Source organism: Lepisosteus oculatus, chromosome 27 (genome assembly GCF_040954835.1).
Source record: "Lepisosteus oculatus isolate fLepOcu1 chromosome 27, fLepOcu1.hap2, whole genome shotgun sequence".
Lineage (NCBI taxonomy): Eukaryota > Metazoa > Chordata > Actinopteri > Semionotiformes > Lepisosteidae > Lepisosteus > Lepisosteus oculatus.
Window position 1 is genome coordinate 9206785 of NC_090722.1, and position 24878 is coordinate 9231662.

Below are 24878 nucleotides of genomic sequence, written 5' to 3' on the forward strand. Positions count from 1 at the left end.
AGAGTCAGATGTCCACCGCCTAAAGTACTGCTAACATAAGTGGAGCTGATGACTAATTATCCTTTGAAGGAGTTAGTGGAATGGGACAGATGCCACATAAGAGAATTGGTTCATTATCATGCTCATCAAGGTAATGTGGAGGGGGTGATTAAGGGTCAACGACGTTCTTGAACACATCTTGTCTGTGTGGCTGGAGGTGAGCTCCAGGACAGCCTAAGTGACTGACTGAGCAAAAGCGATCACCTCCGCATTCTTGTGCAGGTGAGCAGAGCAGCTGTGAGGAAGGAGACGGAGGCTTTCCATCACCGAAGAACCACATTCCGAGCTTGTTTTGGCCTGCTCTTCCATTCCATCTAAACCAGCTCTTTCTAGAGAACTGTAACACACACATTCTCCCCTCTCCACCCAAACTGTGAAATAAAACCTGAATCAGCTGGTTGTAGCTGTCCTCTTTTTTTTGTTTGGCGTTTTGATGATTATTTCTGTCAACATAATTAGGAATTACCAGCTTTCTTCAAAAAGCACGCCAGACAGGCAAGCAAGTGGGTACAATGGATACTCTCTCTCTACAGCATCCATGCCAAATCAGAAAGGGGGGCATGCCTCTCAGAGCACCCCGCGTTCAGAGCAGGCAATTGTGAAACGGTACCCCCGTGTTAACTGTGAGAAAAAAAGACAAGGTGTCCGTCTGAAAAATAACTTAATTCTTTACTGTGCTGCTCCTTCTAAAAAAAAATTTGGGTGGTTCTGTCAGGAGAGATCCTACATCACACACACAAAAACAAAATACCAGTTTGACAGGAACTACCTGTGGAAATCTTTTGTTTTTAAGCACAGACAGTGTCTCTTTCCTTATAACTTCACTTCCAGTTTCCTTGTTACCTGTTGAACTGCCTGTGATCTGTCTTAGGTTGTGTTAAAGATTTCCCAACAGTTATAATCCTAAAACTCAAATGTCGGATCAGAAGATATGAAAGGGTACAAACAAGAAGAGGCGATTTGGCTCACTACAAGAACAACAGCAAAATCTGAAAACATGAGTGTCACTGGATTTGCATTGCTACGGGATAAATAAAGGAACACCCAGAAATAAAGCTGTGAAGCTTTTTTTTTGCATTTTAACTGACATAGTAATAGTGCCTTGTTTCGTAAGGGGGTGGGGCTGAACAAGGTATTTGCTATAAGAATATGCGTTTGTACTGTCTGTGTCAGAGGAACTGGCGTGACAGCAGAGGGTACAGAGTGAGGCACATGCAGTACAGTAGATGGACACAGGTAAAGATCTTCCTCACTTGCCGACACAACATTCCATCGGGCACAAGGCAAAAAGGCAAATATCTGCAGCCTGTTAAAAAGAGAGAGAAATCATTTTAAAACATTTTAAAGCTATACAAGCTCTCTCTGGTCTCTGGAGATAACAAATAACAAAGCACATAAGGACAGTCAAACCTGTATTAACCTAATCCAAGGCTGTTTTTGACCACCAGAACTGACTGAATTACTCAAAAGATCATGAAGAATGTTGTTTCTGCAGATGAGTTTCATTCCCTTTGTAGCACAGTGATGTGGAGCTTTTAAAAAAGTAAAAATAGGCCAACATGTACTGGTAAATATCTCATAAAGGAAAACATAAATGCATATTTAAGAAAAGTTGAAAATTGCAAGTTCTTCACCTGCTAATGCACAGGACAGCTATGGAGAATCTATGTCACTGTTTCTTTCTCATTATACAATGCAGATTATACATTTCATTGTATAATTTTTCTTGCGATATTCATTATGTTGTCAAACATTTATCATTTTTTATTGTTAGTGGGAATTTAGTTTTGATTTGGTTTCTGAGAGCTACAACAATGTGCTCATTGTAGCCTGTACAAGATTGAAGTGAATAATCACTAGGCATTTTGTGGGAACAGGAGTAATGAAATTATAATTTTATGCAACTAAATAAGTACTAGATTATTTTAGTAAAACCTTGAATATTGTATGTTAGCCTAGTCAAAAGTATATCCCAAAACTAATAATACAGTAAAACATTCATTGAAAAAAATACTTCTGTATTTATTATTTTTTTATTTCTTATTCAAAAATGAATGCTTGAAGACTGAATGCTTGGTTTCACATATGCATATCGACTCTGACATGCCTAAATGTTGCAGAGAAAAAAGAGGTGTAATTATCTCAAAGGAAAATGCTTGCCTGAACCTGATTGTTTTTTTCATTTGCCAAACCATCTTCTTCATTCTTCTTACCAAATGCTGCCTTTTGTGGTTTCAAAATATTTGCTTTTCTCTTGTCAGATGGGAGGATAACAGTGTGTGCAAATGCATTTTTCCAACTTTTGATTTCTCATATGCAGATCAAATTTCAAAAATAGTTTTAATTATTTCCTGGGAGCCAACAAAAAAGGGGTGAAAGGGGACTAGATAAACATGCTTTTAAAGCTAATCAGGCTGGAATGAAAACAAAATTCATCATCTTAACTTTCATTTTCATTCCAGCTGTACCAGCTGGTGCGGTTTATGTGAGCCATTACCTGGACTAACGCTTGGATTAATCTGATCTTTTTTTAGTTGCTTTCCATTTAGGAAAAGCAATTCTGTCAACTTACAAATTCCTGTCAATAAACCGAAACCTCCGACAGTTCCAGAAGTGAAAACAGATCAAACCCGTCTAATTTGTAATTGATAACTTAGTTTGATTAAAATAATCAATAGTTTACTTGGAAGTTTTTTTTTTTTCATTTGAAGCTGTGAAAAATATTATAGTACTTGTTGTGCTCTATGTACATTCATAGGTTCAGACTGTGAGGCTGTACACAGGACCATACATACTTTCTGCTAAATATATTAGGAACCTCCGGGCACATGAACAGACTCTCTCAGTGAAGGACCATGCGTAGATGGTTTGAGACAGGCTTCCATAACCTTCCCAGACTGAAACGATTCCCAGAACTCGATCAGAAAGAATCAGTGGGCAACTCAGTCCCACGCATCATATAACCTGAACAGAAATGTTCAGAACCTGAATAAAGAAATGGCATCCTGTTAGAAGAATTGGGGTAGGATCGGACATTCTGTTCAAGACTTTTCTGTTGCTTGCTGAGGTGCCACGCATCATATTCAGAGGGGTTTCAGAGGGTTTGGCTGTCGAGTACAATGGAAGGATACTTAATGATATTTATCCATCATTTATCCTGGTGTGGGTTGTGGGGAGGCAGAGATCATGTGCCTGCTGTCCCCCTGCTGAGATCTTGCTCCACTGCTGTAAGGCCTTTCAGTGGATTAATCAAGAGCAGGTCCCAGACGAACCCGTTCCCTCCTCCTTCCTAAATCGAACTGTCCATCCATTTCCTTCCAAATCAGGGGTGCGGGGGAGTCCCGGCAAACAGCAGATACGAGGGGGGGGTACATCCTGGGCGGGACGCCAGTCCATCCCGGGGGCCAAAATTGAACGGCTGAACCCGTTAATGGCCATGGCCCTCCAAGAGCAGGACTTCCCCTCTGTTCTTCCTTCGTAGGTTTCAAGATGGACGCCTCCCTGAGTACCATCGGCCAAGGCTGTTTCGGAAAAGTCTACAAAAGGACGTACAAGGGAAAGCTCGCGGCAATCAAGAGAGTGCCCGAAGAGCGCCTGCAGGAGAGGAGCCTGGACAGAGAATGTAGAATTTACCAGTGAGTTTGGGTCATTCAGACAGGGGGCCCACTTTCAGTGACTCGTCATCTTCACTGGCAAAACTGTGGACAGTCCACATTATTTTCACCTGATGACCGCAGTGGAGCTGAATAATCTTTATCCGACGGACACTTAAAGCTTGGCTTATTAATACTGCTCCTGATCCTGCTCCCACTGCTAGGGCAGCGTGGGGGAGCATGTGGTTAGCATTGATTCCCTCGCAGGGCTGGGGCCCTAGGCTCAACTCTGGAACTGAGGGGCTGTCTGTGTGGAGTTTGCATGTTGTGTTTATGTGAGTTTCCTCCAGGTGCTTTGGTTTCCATCCCACAGTCCAAGGCCATGCTGGTAGGCTGATTGTTTTTTTAGAAAATGTGTGTACCCTGGTGTGAGCGTGTGTTCGTGTTTACTACTAATAATAGGAAGACCTGAATATGTCCACTCCATCTCCAGACATTTTTATATTAGTGGTTTTTTCCACGATGTACAGCATCCTTGGGTTTTGAAATGACCTTTTTGTTACATTTGCATTTTTAAACCATCAAAGATGTTTAAAAAAACATCAACAATTATTATTTTAACTTGGAAAGTAGATAATACTTGTTTTATATACAGTGCTATCCCCTTTCAACATGAGCCCATTATAGTGGTCAAAACACAGCAAGATCAAGGCTTCCGTTTTCCACATGAAGCAGATGGACCGAACCAGAACTGTCCAAATAAAGAGCACGACTCGCAAGCGAAATCTGAAAATGAAAGTCTTTCTAAATTCAGGTGAATTGAGGTGTGGTGGGCAAGATGAGAAAGAATGAAACTAGAGCAGCATTTTTGAAAGAGTCTGTGAGACGTGGATGGTTTAAAAACAAGCCAGACAAGCAAGACGAGTCCATAGTGGCTTTTTCAGGGGGAAAACCAGACCAGAAAAGGCTGTTTTGTAAGCGTCATCAGTTCCTGCCTAGATAAACTAGATAAAACAAAACAAAAATGAAAAGGCACTGATTCTAATCTTCAATATGTTAAGAACAGGTATGAGCTCAAAGCTGTTAAAGAGCTGTAAAATCCTATTTAAACAAAAGATGCTCAACTGTTAGAAAAGTGGTTTTGATTTTATAAAGTCTATTAATTTTACGAATGGGAATTTTAAATCATTTCAGGGACAGAATCGAGCCAGCTCATTATAATGGGTGATAAAATGGGATGCCATTTTCCCACTTACTGAGCTGCAGAGAGTTAAATGAAGCGCACAGCTTGCAGAGAGTGATATCACCCGAGGAGTGGCCCGCAAACAAAAAGCTCAGGACCTTCACACTCGTACATTTGTGCTACGTGCCAACAAAACACAAGCGACTCGGCCTTTTTCTCTCTTCAAGAAGAGTTGCAATCAAGGGGAGGCCATTTGAAACCACTTGGTAGTGAGTAATTATCTGACCCCAGGATCTCATCCAGCTGTTCCTTGAAAGAAGCCCAGGGTATCGTCTTCAGAAACAAGGGTTCTTCATTTACCCTATGTTCCCGATATGCTTTGAGTACAGGCGTGCCTCCTGTTCTCAGATTTGAATGCAGTTCCCTTAGTTTCCACACGTGACTGCTGGTTCAAGATTCACCAGTCAATTCCGGAGAAGTCCCCTGGGTTGTCTTTGTCGGTTCCTTTCAGGATCTCGAATTCTTGTGTCCGGTGTCCTTGTAATCTTCTCTGTTCGAGACTAAAACAGTCCAGTTCCGTCATCCTCTTGGTACAGTACTTTCCCTTCAGCTCTGAAATACCTCTATTGACCTTTGACAGACAGATGAATCATCCCAATATCGTGAAGCTCCTAGATTCACCCTGGAGGGAAGATGGCAAGTGGCACTTCCCACTGGAGTTTATCACTGGAGAAGAGCTGGAGATTGCCCTCTTCCAGAGAAGGAATTCCAAAATCCAGGTAATCCGTTGATTAAATACATTTACAATGCTGTTAGGGATCAAACCTTCAAGTACAATTGATATGTAGCAGAGGATTGGCACCTCTCAGCAGGATGGGTATACAGTATGACAAAAGCACTGCTGATTGAAATCATATCCCTGCTGCTAAGAAATCAGCTTAGTTGCCACACATCACATCATCATGGGGGCTCGGCTCTGTCTTGCAAAGCTCACCTGGAAAAAGTCAGACCATCAGCTCAGATCCATTTGGAGAGTTACAGATGGAAACACAGAGAAGAGGCATTTAGTAAAGATTGACTAAAGATCACAGATGCACTTCTTTATGACATCATGCAACACCATTACAAGCACGCCAATGAATCTGTGTGGAATGTTGCTAGAGCTGGCTGTGGGCTATATACTGTATATATAACATTACTTTATTAACCCTTTACAATTTCTTGCATTAGGAATTATCTTTTTGCATACCCCAGCTTGCTCTCCATGAGACACACTGACAGGGAGAGAGCCTGGGGTCAGAGCGCAGGGTCTGCCATAGTACAGCGCCCCTGGAGCAGTTGGGGTTAAGGGCCTTGCTCAGGAGCCCAATGGAGTAGGATTCCTCTGCCGGCTGCGGGATTTGAACCGGCAACCTTCTAGCCACAGGCGCAGATCCTGAGCCACAGAGCCACCGCTCCGCCCCAAACCGTAGGCTGTACCAGTAGGAGAGCTGTGACCTGCTGCACTGTTAAGGATCTTGTAGGCTAAGCTTGGGTTGGTCATGTCACCCACTGATGCCCACCATCTGTTTCGCCCCATCGCAGCTGACCATGCCCATCAAGGCCACCATCATCACGGGCATGTGCCAGGGTCTGCACTACCTCCACCAGAAAAGGATCGTCCACCAGGACCTCAAGCCAGACAACATCATGGTAAATGAGAGCGTCCCAGCGGGGCAGAATTAGACCAAGTCGGGGGCCTTATCTAAAGCAGAAAGCCCCGTCTCCCCAATTCTGAGAGCCTGAAATCCAGCAGGTTTACGAAATCTCTTTGAAATTTCGGTAGTGCACAAATACCTGGGTCCAATTCAAAGACACTGCGAGACACACAAACTATTGTGCCTTGAGGAGTATTGAGAAGAGAGTAATAATAATAATAATAATAATAATAATAATAATAATTTAATAATAGCTTACACTTATATAGCGCTTTTTCTGGACACTCCACTCAAAGCACTTTACAGGTAATGGGGATCCCCTCCACCGCCAATGTGCAGCCCCACCTGGATCCACCTGGAGAGTAGTTTCGGTCAACAGAGCAATTTTATTCAAGTGTTAAGTTGTCGGTGCTCTCAGAGCCCATTTAAACCTGCTGGATTGTTGCTCTCGAGGATGCGGATTAAGGGCTTTTTAGACTTGAAGCCATTTTCGGACCCAAGAAAAAGATTGCTTATACAAAGTAGTAATTCATGTCACACATATTTGATAATTAATGAAACGATAAAGAATGAACTTTAGGTGGCTTACTAAACTGTGGTAATAATATTCTCCAAGGACATGGAATACATCCTGTTTAAGTTGTTTTGGCTGAGCTCATCCAGGCCCAGGATGATTGGTGCGGGGTTCCTAATATTTTGGCCAGTACATTCAGTTCAGTTTATAGTCATATGCACAAGTGCAATGCAATACTTATAGGTATGAATACGTACAGAAATGCATTAATACATTCCGGTGCTGCACAGGGCAGGAAAAACCAGGTTCCCTTTGTCTTTCAGGTGGAGTACGACACGTACCGCCCAGTGCTGATCGACTTCGGGGTCGCCAAGATCATTTACTGCGGGGGCATATCGACCGCCCCCAACATCGGTAACGAGGCCTACGCCGCCCCGGAGATTTTCTCCGGCCAGCTCCGGAGCGTCAAGTCCGACGTCTGGGCGATGGGGAAGGTCGTGGCGGAGCTGCTGCTGGAGTGCCGCCTGGATCCCAGGAGGAGTCTATCGTGGAACCTGGGCGTCCGCCTGCGGGGGTCGCCGTACCTGCAGCCGCTGGACACGATGACCTCCCTCACGTGTGTGAGGCGCGCCGCGATGGCCGACGTCATCGACAGCATCGTGAAGGCGGGGGAGTCCTTCCCCTTGGGCTTAGCCCCGCACGCCGACAAGGAAGCCGAAAGCGTCGCTTCGGGAGGGGGATTTTCTGACCCCTCCTCCCAGCACCCGACGGTCGTTGCCAGGAAGCGGGGTAGCGATTTCCCGAAGGCCAGAGAGCCGCCGGCTTACGCACAGGCACAGCGTGCGGCTCCGGACAGGAAGGAGATCGGAATCACCAGGGGCTTGGGCCAGCTCACGCTTCTGGACAATGCACTGTCCGGCAGGGGCAGTCTGTTGGAGAAGGTCTTCTCCGAGGGGGCACAGGGCTTACTGGCGCACCCCAGCATGGAGGTCAGGAAGGAAGAACACCAGTATTTCCGCTACGTCGCTACGCAGGCGGACAGCACCACGACCAGCCAGGTGACACAGGGGCGGGTGGAGAAGTCCCAGGGGAAAGTGGTCAGTGCCGAGTTCCTAGAAAGCTCTTACAAGCACTGAAAATCGGGGGGGAGGCCGAAGAGCGAGCCCTTCCCAACCCAGTCCTCCAGCATTTTGTTGTAAATAAGCTGTTACTTCTCTTGATCGACCTGTCCATCTCCTCCTGCCTCACCATTCTGGACGACAAAAAACACTCCTTCCCCTCCTCCTTCTTTTTACGAACGCTGTTCTGTGAAGATGCGATACTACGAAGCAGGCGAATTGTTACCCGCATTTCGGATATCGAAAGCCGACTTCGAAACTGCGCAGAAGCGATACGGAGGAACATTTCGAAACCTCCGCCACAGAGAGTAGAGATGTCACACTCTGAACTCTGCTCATGTGGTATCGCATTCCACTCACTCGCGTGGGCGAGAACGAGTCTAGGGAGTGGCAGGAGAGACGGGTGATACCGTGCGCCTCGTGTAAGAAACGTTGTGGTTTAGACTTTATCTTGTTGCGTAAAGCTGTTAATGAAAATTGTGAGTGTGCGTCATTTTACAAAAAAGCAAATAAAGTGGACGCAGTACTGTTCTTAGATGACGTGGTATCAGTAATCGGGTTTTTATTACTGAAAACACAAACCACAGTGTGAATGATAGTTATTAGTGTTTCTTTTGTGATTTGTTGGTGGAAAAAAAGTAAAGATAGCGGTGACATCTTTGGGGGCCGAAACGGATCGTCATTCCCCCCCCATAAGAAATAATGAAAATGGGTTTTTATTTTCGCTATTAGCAAGGATTTCCGGCAACAAATTACGTTCGTGAAAAAAAGAGGTACGGGCGTAAATAAAAAGCAGCCTAAACGAGGCAATCGCCATTTGTAGTGAGGGTCCGGCTGGAATGAAAAGCAGAGACCTGCTTTGAGCGGAGACCTCAGCTCGTCTCCTGTCCCAGAACTCCGTGTGCTCAAATTCAAATTCCAGTTTTCCAAAAAAGGGAAAGGAAACGCACCCTCCTCTTATCTGCTGCTGGAAACCCTCTTGGAAGAGGGATGCAGCGGCTTGTTGATTGTCCCAGCCCGTAAACCAGGCTCGCAGGTTTGAGTCTGGGCAGGATGGGACAGTGATCAGCTCCACACGGCCGGCAGGGGCTTGACATGCTACACCGGAGGAGAGGGCCCTCTCATAGCAGTAGAGCAAAAAACAAAACAAGTGAACAGAACGATACAGTGTGTATTTGCGATTCACGGCTATTTAGCATTCTTATGTTTAGCTTGGCTGTTCATTTCTGTGTAAATCTCACAGTAAATGAAAGATATTAAACATTTGTGTGAATATTTGAAGGTCCATGAATATGTGTCTGCCTCACTGTTGTTTTCATGTCATTTGTACTGTATTTTACCTTGATGTGGGTTGTCTTAGAAATGAGTAATTAGTTTGTGATAGGGTGTTGCTCTGGATAAGGCTAAACAAACAGGCGGAGTAAAATCTCAAATATATTAATAATAATTATAATTGCTTACACTTATATAGCGCTTTTCTGAACACTCCACTCAAAGTGCTTTACAGGTAATGGGGACTCCCCTCCACCACCACCAGTGTGCAGCCCCACCTGGATGATGCTATACTGAGGCATTAAGACCCACACAGACCGCAGGGTGAGCGCCCCCTACTGGTCCCACTAACACCTCTTCCAGCAGCAACCTTAGTTTTTCCCAGTAGGGAACACAGCTATACGGAGATATTCCAGTGGCCACTGTCATGATCACCGAGGACAGATTAGTACAGGAGTCCAACGTTAACACTTCCTAATGTATGGTTTTCAGAATAGCTGTGTCCATCGAGGTCATATATGTTCAAAAGCATCCTTCACAATAATAATACATTGCACATTTTCATAGATGAGTTATTATTGACCTCACCCACTTCACTCATGGTACCTCAAGTTCAAATGTTCTAGTGAATTGACCAACATTTGGGACAGATTTTGTGACAGGCGATGAAGAAGATCTCCCTTTGTTCACACCCTTTTATTCAAATACTTGTCAGGAAAAAACGTCTTGAGCAGTTTCTGGAGGCTGTCATGAAGGAAAACAGCACCAGCAAAAAACAGGAACAAGGCAAGGCAGTTGTTAGAGATATAATCCAGGTTTTTTTTATTGAAATCTTTCATGGATACAAAAAACAGCGGCAAACAAGTCACCGGTCTGTCATTTTATTTTTTCAAATCTGTGCAGGCAGGGCCAAGACACCATCCCCTCCCCCCGAGCGGGAGAGCGAACCCCTCGTTACGCCTCGCGCTGGAAAGGGGAGCGTGGCATCGGCTACTGCCAGAAAACAGGCACTGCATAGGCACCTAAAAACAAGCCCCCCCCCGGTCGAGCCCGACAATTAAAACAAAAGGCGGATTAAAGACCTCATAAGGGGCGTGCAGTTCACAACAAGAGGACCTTAAAATATTCTTCTTTTAAAAAGGAGTTATATAAAGAACCAACCGCTTAAGAAAAATCACTCTTTAATCCCCCACCCCCCCCAAGACACACATACATATACAATCTCAATCCTTAAAGCAATAAAATATCTGACATGGGCTCTACTGTTTTAGGATAAACCCACTGCCAGCAGATCTTTGTTGTGATTATAATGGATCCATAGTCCTACTTTGCCTTCTCCATAGGGTGTCTGTCAGGGCTGATGAGGCTATGGGCTGATCTAGCAGCTGGTAAAATAGGCTCTCCCAGCTTCACAACAGTCGCCACATTAAGGAAAGCGGTATTTATTCACCTGGGACCAGAGCACAGCTCCTGGTACGAAAGGAACAGCAGTGGACCGTGACTGGGGTCGGCCCAGTGGTGATGCACCAGTGGCGGGGGGTGGGGTTAGTCAGCCACCCCGCCCCCGCGGTCTCCCCCCTGCAGGTCCCCCGAGATGCGCGTGACCCGGAGCGCCTCTTCCCAAATCACTGCTCGCTCGCGCTTCTGGGGGGGGGACCTCTTCCTCCTCACCCCATCAAGAAGAAGAGGGAATCGAGAGGCTAAGAGGCACAAGCCATGGCAGGCTGGGTGCACAGCACGTGGGACGGACACCAGATTGTCATGGAACATGTGAGGGAAGGCAGTGTCTAATTCTTGAGCCGGGGTTTTCAACCAGAGCCGCATTTTTGAAAGACTTCCTCTTCTGTTCCCACTGATGCCCAGCAACGTAACCCAGAGACTTCACGTCGCCAACTGGAAATCAGCCAGCTCGTTCCCTGAACTCGCACTTAGTGCCGCCCTCCTTGCTGCAGCAGAAGAGCAAAAACATCTAGAGATGTGGCTGCCATTATTTCTCCATATTGTGAAGTAAACAGAATTCTATTTCACTTCATAACGCACCCGGTAAAAATATTCAGACAGAACTACTGAAAGAAGCATCATGACAAACCAATCCGATGAACATAAGAGAAACAGGACCTCTTTCCTGAGTGTGGTTATCCGAGTCCTAGCAACTGGCTGCATGATAAAGATCTGAAAAATGATTAGTTCCCCCGCACAGAGTTTATCAGCTCATTTGAAGCAGTGGAGATCTTAAAAGCCTCAATAGATGAATAGCTGCTGATTGGCTCAAAAATCAGATATTGTAAGACTTTGTACGGGGCCAAAGATTGAAATGGGGAGAATAAGGATCCCTGTTCAAGGATCTGGCTCTGCAATTGAGCTTCCAGACCACATTTCAGCTCCCAAAAGACCAGGACAGAGAGATACTGAGGCCAAAACCATCACCAGAACGAACTATTCAAACTGCACAAGAATATCAAGGGGAACTAAATGACAATAATTTGCACAGAACCAAGAGCAGTGCTTCTGGAGATATCAAGTTTAGAGACTACGTTTCAATCAGCAAGTGTGCAACTGGAAGCGTCTGAAAGGCTATGTGCTGAGTCTTCCATGCACATAGGCTTAGGAAAGGAGTTCACGGTAGTTTTCTTTAGATACCACCGATTCTGGCAGATTGAGCAATGCCAATAGAGCAAGCTGGGTTTGGTCCAGTAATTCCTACACCCTTTTCCCACTGCACCAGAAACAGAAGTTCATCTCACCTTGCACACCAGACTTTTAATATATTAAGGAGTTTGCTATCCAGCCTGACAAGCCTCTGATAAGAGAGACTTTGGGTAGGTACAGATGTAACTAAAATCCAACAATATCCCGCGCCAAACGGAAAACAAGCGACAAGTCGTTAGGCTGCAGGCAAAAGGGGAACGGGATCAGAATGGTAAAAAACGTGGTAAAGAAAGGAAAGGATGAATTTGGAGATTTGGAAACTAACTAGCTGGAAAGAGTGAATCCTGGAATGATTAAACACTTGACCTATGACATCACAGAATATGATTCAATCAGGCCCAGCGATTAGGGAAGACAGGCACATATACACAAGGTTGCCAGTTTCATAAAAATCCTTAGGTTAAACTCCCACCTTAGTTCTCCCCGTATTACGCATTCCTTGAGTTTTTAAGATTGTTGCTGCACAAACAGTTTAAAGTTTCCAAAGTTAAAATCTACCTAAGAGTCCTGCTGCTCTAATACAACACCAGGTATAAAGAAAAGACAAAAATGTTCCTTCTCGTCTTAAATGATCCAGTTCTAACTGGGGAAAAAGCAGCCGTGCTCCCAAACCTGTACTGTAGTGTGTAAACATGAGTGAAAAGAAAGTATTCAAAATTAAAACAAGTCTGTGAAATGGAAACGGCTCATGTGCTCACAAGGTTGCAGAGCGCCAAAGGGTAGTGTCATTTCTAGCAGAAATACGTGGCTCTTAAAACGACCAACACCACACAGCAGCTTCCGATTCTCTTGTTTTTAAGGCCCCTCCGATCTATACAGATCTCGGCAAGAGAAGGAATAGGACAAGAGATGTACTTGGTCTGGGATTCGAGTCTGAGCCTGTTCGTGTCAGACACTGACCTTCTGCAAGGGCTCAGGAGCACCTCCTTTGCTGTGATTGTTTCATGAGCCATAAAAAAGGACTAGATCTTTTAAATTCAATTCCGTGGCTAACAGATTAGATATCCAAGCATTGACTGAAACGGGATCACGGCCGCATCTTCCTCACGAAAGAGCATCACTTCCTCACTGCAAGAAGCGAACTGTCCACATATGATACACGGGCCATTAAGACTATATCTGCACTGAAACCTTAAAAATGGTATAGAGAGAAGATACGCAAAAACCAGGTAGTAAAATCAATAGAGAGTACTGAAAGTACGCTGGGGAGTTGTATCAATACACACTACAGTTGTGGCCTACTTTCTCTCAAGAACCATCCAATAGATGGATTTCTTATTCCAGGTTTCTCAACAAGAAGACAACCTGCAGTAAACCTCTAAGAAAGCTTTTAAGGAGTTACATTTAGTAATACCTTGCAACGAGAGGCGAGCTTCCTGGATCTTATAAATAAATGGGCCAGATGTTAAACGTCACGTTTAACTAGTCTTCTGTTTCCGAGAAGATGCAGTTTTTAACTGACCAGAATACATAGAAGAACTGTAGAGAGCCAGTGCCTGCAATCAAGACAAACGGAGAACAATACATTTCCTAGTCCTTCAAGCCTGTTGTGGTTCAGTGGCTGTTTCGTTTTGGATCTGTAGTGTGCGTGCAGATACGCAATAATACTACATCAACCTCCGCAAAGAAAGATGCCCAGTGGTATCGTACAATCCCACGTTTTGGGAAAACGGTACACGTTTAGTCATAACTGTTTTAGTGTGAAGTTTAAGAAGCGTGGTCTGCATTATTCTCAAGACTAGAACAGCTCGTGTAGTGAAACAGCTGCAGTCATTATGTCTGGCATGAACAGGCTTTCGTATTTTTTTTTAAATTAATGGTTGGATTCTCCTTCAAGTTTTCAGCGAGGCAGTGAAGTTAACCCCTTCGTTGGGGGTCCTACCCTGATCAGACCCCACCCATCCACGAAAGAGTGAGAGCGAGAGAGGAGAGAAAGAGAGAGCAAAGTTAAGGCAACAGAGGTAATTGTTCACAAAGCTGATATCAGTTATGAGCTCAGTCCTTTCTCTCAGTCCATACCTTGGAAAGCACTTGTGCCAAAAGCACAGGGACTTTGTGGGGTTTTTTTCTAAAAAAAGAATAGCTCTATAACTGTGTCCGTGTCTTATAATTAAAAAAAAAAGGATTTAATGTACGAAAAGAGTCCTTCAATGGTTTTTTGCGCCGTAAAGTGCCATCTTTATAAAAGAAAGGATATCCTTCTAGAGAGATTAGCCCCTCCCTCCCACGTTTCTTGATTTAGGAATGAAGGATCTGTCTGGATGTCCAGGCCTTCCCGGCCAGCTTGGTAACAACAGACCCCGGCCTCAAGTCCTGGGGTGCAGTCCTTTCTCGGAGCCTATGTCCACTGTGATGTTGGTATACAGAGGCATGTACTCCTTCGACAGGACTCTGTACTCCATTGTGTTCATTCCATCCTGTTTCCACGTCCTCCTGGTCTTCGCCAAAAGGTTAAATCTGAAATGGAGAGCGGCACTTTAGTCCCTTTCCTTCTGTACACTGCAGCTCTCGTGGATTACAGCCCGGATTGCATTTTATGACATAAAAAAAACCTGCCTTAATTGTTGTGATGAGCTAGGAACGGCCTTATGAAATGGAAAAACCAACCATTCAGATAAGACTGCAGAAGGAGGTTTTGAGAGATAGTGGCAGAGGTGGTTCGATTTATATTACTTCATGATAATGATTTGATCTTTTTGGCATTTTGGTCTTTTTTTCTTCACCCTCCTTTCTCCCCAGCACTATACCCTTTGCCACAATGGAACAGACTTAATACGCCTGTATATTGTTTTGAGATGACTGATGGAAACTATAAGATAGGAAGAGCTTTTTCGTCCGAAATAAGGGATTATTAATCAATTGATGAGTTCTTAATTAGCAAGGCCAGGCAGGACTGCACCGTGTTCTGAGTACAAAAGCTGTTGGAAATGATCAGCTTTAACTACTGGATCTTTGAATACGGTGGCCTCAAAAAGCAAGCGGATCATTTACAGGAGTACTGGCAAGAAAGGGACAACTGGAGAAATAACCAGCTGCCACAGTGATTCCACAAAACCCAAAAAGGACTACAGGACATTAAACTTGACTAAGTTTTTTATACAGAGGTCGAATTACTTGCTAAAAGAAATATGCCTATCGAAAGTCAGAGAAACACAGGCCTCTATGACACATAGAAACCTAAGTGAAATACTAAGTTGAAACAGATCTAAATCAAAATGGGGTATCTATCTCCATAGATCACTTGCAAGAGTGTTGACTATTCATGTTGTGTTCACTGTTCTAGATGGGCTGTATGGCCTCCCATTTTCACACTAAATCACTCGAGTATTTGAGTTCTTGCAGTTTTAAATACACACATGCTGGCACTTCCCTTCTGCCACTAGAGGGAGCCAAAACCGCTTCTGTCCAATAGCAACCGTTCTTTTGGGAAACTGCGCTCCTGCTTACTTTATAGCACTGACAAACTCATCTTAAAGTCGCAACAAAGTTTTGGCAGTTTTGAAGTTTCTTTGAATAACTCAACAGTTATTGTCATAGAAATGTGGGCAATTTGTAATTCCGTATTTTTCCACAAGCCAGAACTTAATTTTGACAATCAACCTTGAAAATCCTGGTTGTCAGAAAAGCATGTCCATGATCCCATGGAGGGTGGTTAAGTCTCACCCACCATGTGCACATTACAAATTATAATCAAAATGTATAGTCTTTGCTATTAAAGGGGAAAAAAACCCACAAAATCCCCTTATACACCGCGAGACGCTCGAGCTCGTCTGAAGAGTGTTCGGGCGAGGTCACCTTTTAGGGTTCTCTTCATTGCCTTTGTCGTGTTCGTGCTTGATCATCTTGTAGCGGCCCACCTGCACGGAGGGCCGGGAGATCAGCATCCCGCTTAACGCCACCCTGAAAGAGAAAGACAGGCAAATAAAGGATCTTTAATGACCAAGTCATCAAGACCTTGGATTATTGTCCATAGGACAGCAGCTCTATAACGCAGAGTCCCTGATCACCTGAGGTGCTGGTCTGGAAATTCTCGTCGGAGGGAAAAGCTTCACTGATCATCACTTACTGCAAACATTTGTTTTTTCCTTAAAGGTTTCCTATTCCAGTACTGACTAGGACCAGCCTTGCTCAGCTTCTAAAGATCACCTACAAGGTGGCAATGCACTTGTCAATAAGAATAAGAATAGCTGATACTTATATAGCGCTTTTCTGGACACTCCACTCAAAGTGCTTTACAGGTAATGGGGATCCCCTCCACCACCACCAGTGTGTACCTCCACCTCGATGATGCGCCAGTCCGCTCCCCACACACCAGCTCTCAGTGGGGAGGAGAGCAGAGTGATGGAGCCAGTTCAGAGATGGGGATTATTAGGAGGCCATGACTGGTAAAGCCCAGGAAGAAATTGGCCAGGACAGTGGGGTAACACCCCTATAGTTTTCAGGAAACGCCCTGGGATTTTTAATGACCACAGAGAGTCAGGACCTCGGTTTTACGTCTCATCTGAAGGACCGCGTCTTTTTACAGTATAGTGTCCCCATCACTATACTGGGGCATTAGGACCCACATGGACTGCAGGGTGAGCGCCCCCTACTGGTCCCACTAACAACTTCCAGCAGCAACCTTAGTCTTTCCCAGGAGCCTCCCAGCCTGGTACTGGCCAGGCTCACAGCTGCTGAGCTCCAGTGGGCTGCCAGCTGCGAGTGGCAGGGTGATATGGCTGCTGGTAAACAAGTAATCAAGGAAGCAACCTGATACACCGTTCATCCAGTTCCTGCGGGTTCTGACTCTGTGGGGAATTTAATCTTTCCGTGCGGACACTGTCCGCATTCCACACCAGGAGGATTTGCACAGCTGCTTTTCCAACAGCTGTACCAGCAGCTGAACGATTAAGAACTTTTTGCCCTGGTTTCCCCCCCAATACCTCCCTGATTTCGTTTTATTTGCACTTGCAGGATGCCAAAATCAATTTAAAAAACAAATAAAGGTGCCAATTAGTGTAGGGCGCAAGGAAAGCTGGAATTCGAAAAGAAACACAGAATCACACCGAAGGGCTGGTGAAACACAGACAAGGAGACACGACTTGTGATGCTGAAATGTAGTGACAGCCGCAGCTGAATATCTGAACACCTGTCCTTTTTATCTGGGCAAAGACTGCTCTGATGCACTCCCGAATGATTGCAGGAATCATCCCATCAAGCTTTGACAAGAGGGCTCGTCACAGGATAGATTGAGAGTCTTTTTACTCTTACTCAGACGTAACACTCCATGCTAAAGTGGCCCAGATGCCTGCGTTATTAATTACTGTTCTACTGGCTCGGCACACAGTACTTATTGTTCCTTCCCCTGCTGACACATTCAGGAGCTCCGTCCAAGAGCTGTCTGTGCTGCTTGCTCAAATAATTTCAGCGCATCAGGAAAATAAGGTCTTGAGTTTCTAAATCCATGCTGGTTCTCGTTGTGATTTCATAATCAATCTTCTAGTTTAGCACAAATTATAATTTCTGTAACTTTACCGGTGTCTGAAGATGGACTGAGTCGTCTACAGTTTCATGAACTGCTGTTAACATTTGTATTCTCTGAACTATAGGTACCTATCTTTGTTGTCTATGAATAAGACTCCTTAGTTTCTTAAGCACGACAGAGGAAAGACCATCAAGCATCATGCTAAAAGTGTCCTAAGGTGACCAAGCACAGAAAGGAGAAGAAAATCACTTTCCAATCATTGTTCAGAACCAGCTGTTTGTCCCTGATCTGTATAATTAGTCCAAATCTTTTCTAGAAATATTACAAGCAGGTATAGAAAGAAAGAACTTCAGATAGATCTATCTTTTGGGGAGATCCATTTAAATTCGGACAAGGGGTACGTCACAGAGATGAGTGAAGAATGGACAGCTGAAGAGTCAGAGTGAAAAAAAAGAGTCAGCTGAAAGAATGCTCAAAGAAACCAAATGCTTTCTAAAAATGAGTATGAGTGGTTCCTCTGCAGATCTTCATTTATAAATGGTGCTTCGTGATCTGTGATGTCGTGACAGTCTTTTCATTCCAAATTCATAATCATTTCACACTTATGTCAGGGTACCTTACCTAATAATGTTCCAGCATGCTGCTGATGTTATCTGTTGTAAAAACCTGGGTAATACATTCATTTAGCATGTGTACTATTTCTTTATCATCGTTAAATAATCTCCTATTATCTCAAATTATTTACTACTGCTTTCACAGTTCTGTTACAGTCCGAAACATTTTTTCTGCATTGCTGTTCTGCTGTTGTCTTATTACATTTCGTCTCCCTCTGCAATTTTAATGTTTTGCTGCTGTGCGCAGTATCCAAATGTTCTGTTTGTGAATCTTAGGCCCTTTAACACAGTATGCTGACTGTTCTGTTCCTCCTGTCTTTTTCCTTAATGTCTCCATTACTCCATCAAGGCCATACTTTCCTCATTTATTTTGGATGAATTTATTCTGAGCTTTTAACATTGTTTTTGAAGTACGACCAACCTTCTTCTATCGATTCGGTACCCATCTGCTCTTCATTTAGCAATAGTCAGCTCAGCCTCATTCCTTCATAGTCTGCTTCTTGCAAATTATAAACCCTAATTTAATGCACATGTTTTAGAGATATAAAGTATGATTTATATTGTCCTTTATGCATAGTGTATAATGGAAGCAAAAATGCACAAAAAAAGCAGTTTGTATATTTTGTAAAAGCATTCAACTGCAGAGATTGTGAGTGTCAAAGTTTTGACAACAGTACCCACGGTTGATTTTTAACAATTTTCTGTATCCACTGGAATGCCTGCAGCACAAAGTATGGGGCACAAACCTAGCGCAAAACACCCAGAAAAAAAGGAGGAGGCACAAACAACTCAGAATCCCAAAGTTGAGCCTTGTAGAAATTGCAGGATATGATACAGCTGCCAAACATTGGGCTGATGTCACATGAGCAGCAGAGCTGAGAGAAAACTGAAAATGGGTCCATTTCTGGGGGATGTATTACTTATGACAGCTATGCTCTGTATCCCTAGAATAGGTGGTACACAATCAAGGCAGCCTTTATTTTCCCCTGAGACAGAGCTACACTAACAAGAATGATAAGGTCTGGAGCTGGTAAGGTGCTGTAAACTTTACATTAAGTAAAAACTCATTTCTACAATGAAAGAGCTGAACACTAAGGGATCTTGTGTACAACGTATGCAGGAGATGACAAGAAGGGGGTGCATAAATTTTGGGGTGGAAATTTCTTACCTGACGGCGATGTCATCATCCTCCCCTCCCCAGCCCCAGTAGTTGTTGGGAAAACCGTTCATCTTCAAGTACTGCTCGGGAGTCAGAGCAGACACCCCCCCGAAGTAGGTGTTATACGGCAGCCTGAAAAAGAACAGTCAGCAAAAACCTCCGTGAAGTTCAAAGGGCCTTTCTCTCATCCTACTAGGACAGGTGTCCGATTTACATTGGACGAGGGCGGTCCTGGATTTCTCAGTCAGAGGACCACAACGCAGCTAAATGAAACGGGAACGCCGAGAGACAGACAGAGGCAGCCCACCTGGGAGACAGGGTGGGCCAGACACGCCAACAGACCAGTTCCGGTCAAGGCAGGTGAAAACCCGCAGGTAAGAGAAAGAGACAAGAGACTGACTTGTATCCAAACTTGTCCATGGCGATGGAGACGTGCTTGGGGTGGCGGTCGCAGGTGTAGAGGTTGCGGTCGTCCTCGGGGATGAGGTCCACGTCGTGATAGAACATGCAGGTCCACTCCTCCTCCTTCATGGCCTCCTTGAATCCAACATTCAGCAGCTTGGCCCGATTGAAGGTGTAGTTCCCTGCCTGAGGGACAGAGGGCAGCAGCACCCATTATAACTGGCAACTCTCTCGCAAAACGTGCCCACTGCATTCCCTGCCTCAGCCACAGGAAAATCGCCTCCGAACTGCTGTTTCTTTATTTTTACCCCCATCCAGAGAAAACAACACAAAAGATGGAGAAAATGTGGATGGGCTGCTCAATCAAGGTGGCCTTCATTTATTCCCCGCTGGGAGAGACCTACATTAACAGGAATGACAGGGCGCCACGCCTGGGATTAACGCGGCTCACACGTAACAACGCAAGCCTCCGGCTGCCTCCAGAAATCACTGGTGTCCACAGGGAAACCGGCTGACTCCGACAGCTGGTGGTGCAGCTCATGAAAATAGACCGTTAATGACTTACCTAAGATCAGAGCCTGTGATCTCAGGACAATGGGAATGAAATGAATCACTCGGGAGCCCACCGAGAAAATTACAATGGATAAGTTCAAACCCGATTTCCAGACCTCCAACAGCTTCTGCACTTGGTTCTGATGCCAATCAAAACCCTTTAGGTGAACTACTTGCTTTGCTACAGATTTCCTCATTATTCTCAGATTCTAGAACGCTGAATGGAGGCTGCTTCCCTCATTTCTCATTTAGCTGTATTGTTCCAATGAAAAGGCCCACAGAACTTAAGCAATTGAGCCAAATCAGCATTAGACACAAAGAGCTACCGGGTAGGAACAATTTATTAAATAGGCCGAGGGCATTTCACGAACCAAGCAGTGCAGAAAACAGCTAATTAAAAAGAAGCTCATTTAAGGGTCAATTTTCTCTAATTAAAAAAGGAGAGACCCAAAGGATTCAGACAGACGGGGCTGAGAGAAAATACCTGCTGAATAAACTTGGGTTTACAGGAGTGGCACACAGCAATTGACCACATTCCCTACGTATGGTATGTCCAGGCCTGATCCTGGAGAGCCCCAGTCCAGCAGGTTTTGTAGTTGAGCATTAAATCACTCATTTCTGAAGATCCCTTGGAACAGTTCCTTTCTGAGTACTTAAGCAGGCAATTTGTTAAATTAATTTAGAGAACATTCTGGCCTAAATTCCAGGTACTGTTTAGCCCTCATGAGCCAGATTTCTCGTAATTAAAAAAGATTGCTTGATTGATTCATCAGTACCTTTCAGATGTTGCCAATCTTTAAAAATGAGTGACCTATCAGAGTTATTGGTTTGGGGCTTCCCAAGACCATAGTGGAGATCCTCTGATTTAAGGGAAAAAGGCTGCATTGTCTCAAAAAACAAAGGGTGTGTTCATGGCTCAGTTAAACGACACCAGCTTGAGTACAACCTATTTATAAAGGTTAAAAAAAACTCTCAACTACCCAGGGAATATCCAGGAAGGGGACAAAGCTTCCTTAAAGAAAAAGGACATGTAGCTCAAAAGATAAGTATTATACAAACTAAATAAGATATAAAGCACTCAAACCACTACTACAGAAAATGAAGGAATTCTGAAAGTTGATTACTGTACATCAAATCTTTTCTTCCAACACTGACCACTTCCTACAGCCAGATGTTGACATCAATCTGTATACTTCATGGGTGAGTTGGAGTGAATGTGAGTTAAAATACATCCCTCGGATCCTAACAAAACGCAGCCAAAATAATCAGAGTGAAATACTGCCTGGAGGATTAAAAACAGTTCTGCCAATATAACAACCCAGCTCCTCTTGTGAAACCAAGTTCTTTCGGTGCTCAGCACCCGATACGTTTTGGCTCATCAAGGAAAAACTTGCGTCTCTTAACCTGCTTTAGATTTTATCAAATATTTTTTTATAATATAAACAAATAAGCATGTAGAATATTCATTAAATACTTCAATTGTAAATTATAGGGTGGCATGATAGCACAACGGTCAGCACTGCTGGCCTGCAGTGTTGGGGACCTGGGTTCAATTTCTGGGGTGCTGTCTGTTTGGAGCTTGTATGTTCTCCCTGTGTTGGCGTGGGTTTCCTCCCACAGTGCAAAGACATGCTGGTGGGTTAACTGGCTTCGGGGAAAACTGGCCCCAGTGCGTCTGTGTGCGTCTGTGTGCGTCTGTGTGCGTCTGTGTGCGTCTGTGTGCGTCTGTGTGCGTCTGTGTGCGTCTGTGTGCGTCTGTGTGCGTCTGTGTGCGTCTGTGTGCGTCTGTGTGCAACTGAAAACGGATGGATGGATGGATTTGAAATGACAATAAAGGGCACTACAGATGCATTTTAAAGACGGTGTTTTCAGAAATTGGCATTCTCAGATATTTAGCACACGCCTGATGTTTTCAAACTGGACTGAACTCTGCTCATGAGGGGTGTTCAGCTAAGCCCCCCCTCCCGGCTCCCCGGCCAGCCCCTGCGCCCCCGTACTCCCGCCCCCCACCTGGTGGATGACGTAGATGCCGTAGTTGAGCTGCTGGCGCTGCAGGAAGGGATGCAGGTAGTAGAGCAGGTACTTCAGGTGATGCTCCCGGTTGCGGTGGGGGATGATGACGGCAGTGCGGTGCTTGGACTCGCAGTCCGGGGGCCTGTAGCGCCCCCCGCGCACCACCAGCGGGTTCTTGCGTTTCACATCCTCTAAGGTCAGCTTGGACGGGAAGGTGACCCGGAACGGACCGCCTGGAATACAGGAGAACAAAAGAAACCAGAGGAGGCATTTAGTAGAGACCTGATCCAAGGATGCCATGTAGGCGTTTCAAAACAGGGTATTGGTATCCACAGCATGGCTGTGTAGCTTGTTCCACACTCCCGCACGCCTTTGTGTAAAGAGGTGCCCTGTCCTGACTGGAGGATCTCAGCTGGCTGTTTTTTTTAAAGAATCCAGGGTATCGGCTTCTACAAAGTAGCTGGGTAGCTTGTTTCCTACTCCCACAACTCTTTGGGTAAAAAAAAAGGGGCTTCCTGTTTGGGGTTTTAAATGCACTTCCAAATAGTTTCGCCTTGTGCCCTCTGGTTTGCGTATGAGGGGTGGGAAGAGTCAGACGCTTCGCCATATCCTAGTCACTTTCGGCAGGAGAAACGAACGTCCTCCCGTTATGGTGGTGCTTCAAGTTCTTATAAGATTGAGAGTCTGGCCATCAGAATTTGCACAAAAAAAAAACACTCACAAAACTCCAGATAATCAGAATGTCGATGAGCTTTTAGCGGTGCGCAGAACAGGTGGGACCATGCGTGTCCAGGTTTGTGTTTTATCTTGCGTATTTATTGTTGCTGTCATCCTGTAAAGCGCTTTGAGAAGCCACCTTTAAAGGCGCTATATAAAATAAAGTTTATTATTATGATGATGTTGAAAGGATACGGAGAGGAACACACAATGCGCACAGGAAAAAAAAATGACCGCGACAGAGGAGGGGTGAAAGACCATGGAGGTCAGAGGATTACGTTTGGAGATGCGATAGCCTTTTTTAAACGGGACATCCCTTTTAACACTCTGTGACTAATCCGAGGAAGAGATAACAGAGCCGCACAATGCGCTGGGACAGGAGCCCAGGCTTGGCCGCCTGCCAGGGGCGCCATGTGTCTGCGATTTATTTCTGTCACACAAGCAGACGGACGGCATGAGGGAGAAATTTGTATTCATCTGTCTGTGCTGAGAAACGGGCCTGACTGATCGCGTTACAGAACGGGCACACTGTTGCCCCTGCCAGGTCTCTGGAGAAAGAGGAGCAGTTACCAGAGTGAATCCCTTTTCGGTGGGAGGGCTGTCAATTCTCAGGAAAGCAGGATACAGACACTGGGGCATCTTCTTTACCTGCAAACACAGGCCATCCGATTCTCCGTGGAAAGGGGTGGGAAGAGTCGGTGGAAGGCAATCACACGGGGCTCACTGGTCTCGTGAAGTGGATTGATCAGTTTCCGATAACCCATGGTTTCCAGCACAAGTCCCATTGCAATAAAAGACACAAGGGCTGTAACAGCAGCTACCCAACTCCAGCACAATAGACGCTCTGTCTGCTGGGCTGCACTGCATGACAGAACGTCTGGCCTCCAATGGACTGTACACCTTAGCATCCTTCTTTTTTCTTAATCCCCCTGGTTTAGTCGAATATCTAATTAGTCCAAGCAATACAGCATTGCTCTCCTCTGTCCATTTCCCTCTGGCTCCTTGCCACAGCATGTGGTTGCTTATTTTCTGTTTAAGGCAGTCACTGCATAAAGTCTGCGACCAGACTGTGTTTCAGTGTCTGTCTCTGAGCTTACATGCCAGAGCTCGTCTTAGCTGTGTTTCGGCTTGCCATATGGTCAGACGTGTCCATACTAGTCAGGGCCTCTGATTGCTGCTGCTAAACTTCAGCGTCAATGGGCACTGATCCGGAGGAACAGCTGTCACACGCGTCCCACCCCGGAGAAGGCACATCTGGCCAGATGTCAGGGATCAGTACACTGATCTTCCGTCCCGCAGCTCTGCACTGAAAACAAGATCCAGAAGAACACGGCCGTCACGGAGCAGCACATCTGCGATCTGCTTGGAAAAGCAGCACTCCGGTTTCAACAGTGCCTTTTTACCCACGCTCCGGGGGGGCGTAGGGGATTTATGGGATTAAAAACGTGGGTGTTTATGTCTGATGCACTTCATCATCGGAGCCAAGGAGTACATCTGTATGAGGAACCGTGCAAACTCATTTGGAAAGTCAGACTCGCAGTTATTTAGCTAAATTCACCCCGAATCATTTCACCAGATTTTATTTCCTGGGTTTGTTTGTATCACTTTGTTCAAATTTTAGTATCTTTTGAAAAGCACTGAAAATCAAATGCAAGGAAGCACTTAACTTCCCTTGTATAACCCTTCACACTGACTTTTCCCTGGCAGCCTCAGATGTGCCACTTTATGCCAGTACCATATAATTCAGTGTTCAGGACAGAAAGCTTCTTTACACGACGTTGGTAGGAGTATGGAACAAGCTACCCAACTACGCTGTTAAAGCCGATTCCCTG

The 24878-nt window shown here is 45.0% G+C and overlaps 2 protein-coding genes across 2 annotated transcripts in view; one reads left to right on the forward strand and one right to left on the reverse strand.

The window, feature by feature from the left end:
- The first annotated feature begins 1212 nt into the window (after nt 1-1212).
- On the forward strand, nt 1213-9435 carry LOC107080078 (inhibitor of nuclear factor kappa-B kinase subunit alpha). Its single transcript, XM_015368734.2, has 5 exons — nt 1213-1275; nt 3521-3674; nt 5456-5594; nt 6400-6507; nt 7350-9435. Exons 1-5 carry the CDS (start codon nt 1266-1268, stop codon nt 8160-8162), a joined length of 1224 nt encoding a protein of 407 aa, XP_015224220.2. The 5' UTR covers nt 1213-1265; the 3' UTR covers nt 8163-9435.
- Nucleotides 9436-10211: 776 nt separating this feature from the next.
- LOC102682343 (beta-1,4-galactosyltransferase 3) overlaps nt 10212-24878 on the reverse strand; it is a 40514-nt gene continuing 25847 nt past the window's right edge. Inside the window, exons 3-7 of the mRNA XM_006641538.3 lie at nt 22327-22562; nt 19763-19950; nt 19372-19494; nt 15921-16025; nt 10212-14582 (exon numbers count right to left, since the gene is read on the reverse strand). Coding sequence (XP_006641601.3) covers nt 14432-14582; nt 15921-16025; nt 19372-19494; nt 19763-19950; nt 22327-22562 — 803 coding nt within the window. The 3' untranslated portion in view covers nt 10212-14431. The remainder of the gene's footprint in view (nt 14583-15920; nt 16026-19371; nt 19495-19762; nt 19951-22326; nt 22563-24878) is intronic.

Excerpts from the sequence above, each read along its gene's own strand:
- LOC107080078 (XM_015368734.2), top strand. Across the intron at positions 3,675-5,455 it reads AGAGAATGTAGAATTTACCA|ACAGATGAATCATCCCAATA; the intron begins GTGAGTTTGGGT and ends GACCTTTGACAG. Across the intron at positions 5,595-6,399 it reads GAAGGAATTCCAAAATCCAG|CTGACCATGCCCATCAAGGC; the intron begins GTAATCCGTTGA and ends GCCCCATCGCAG.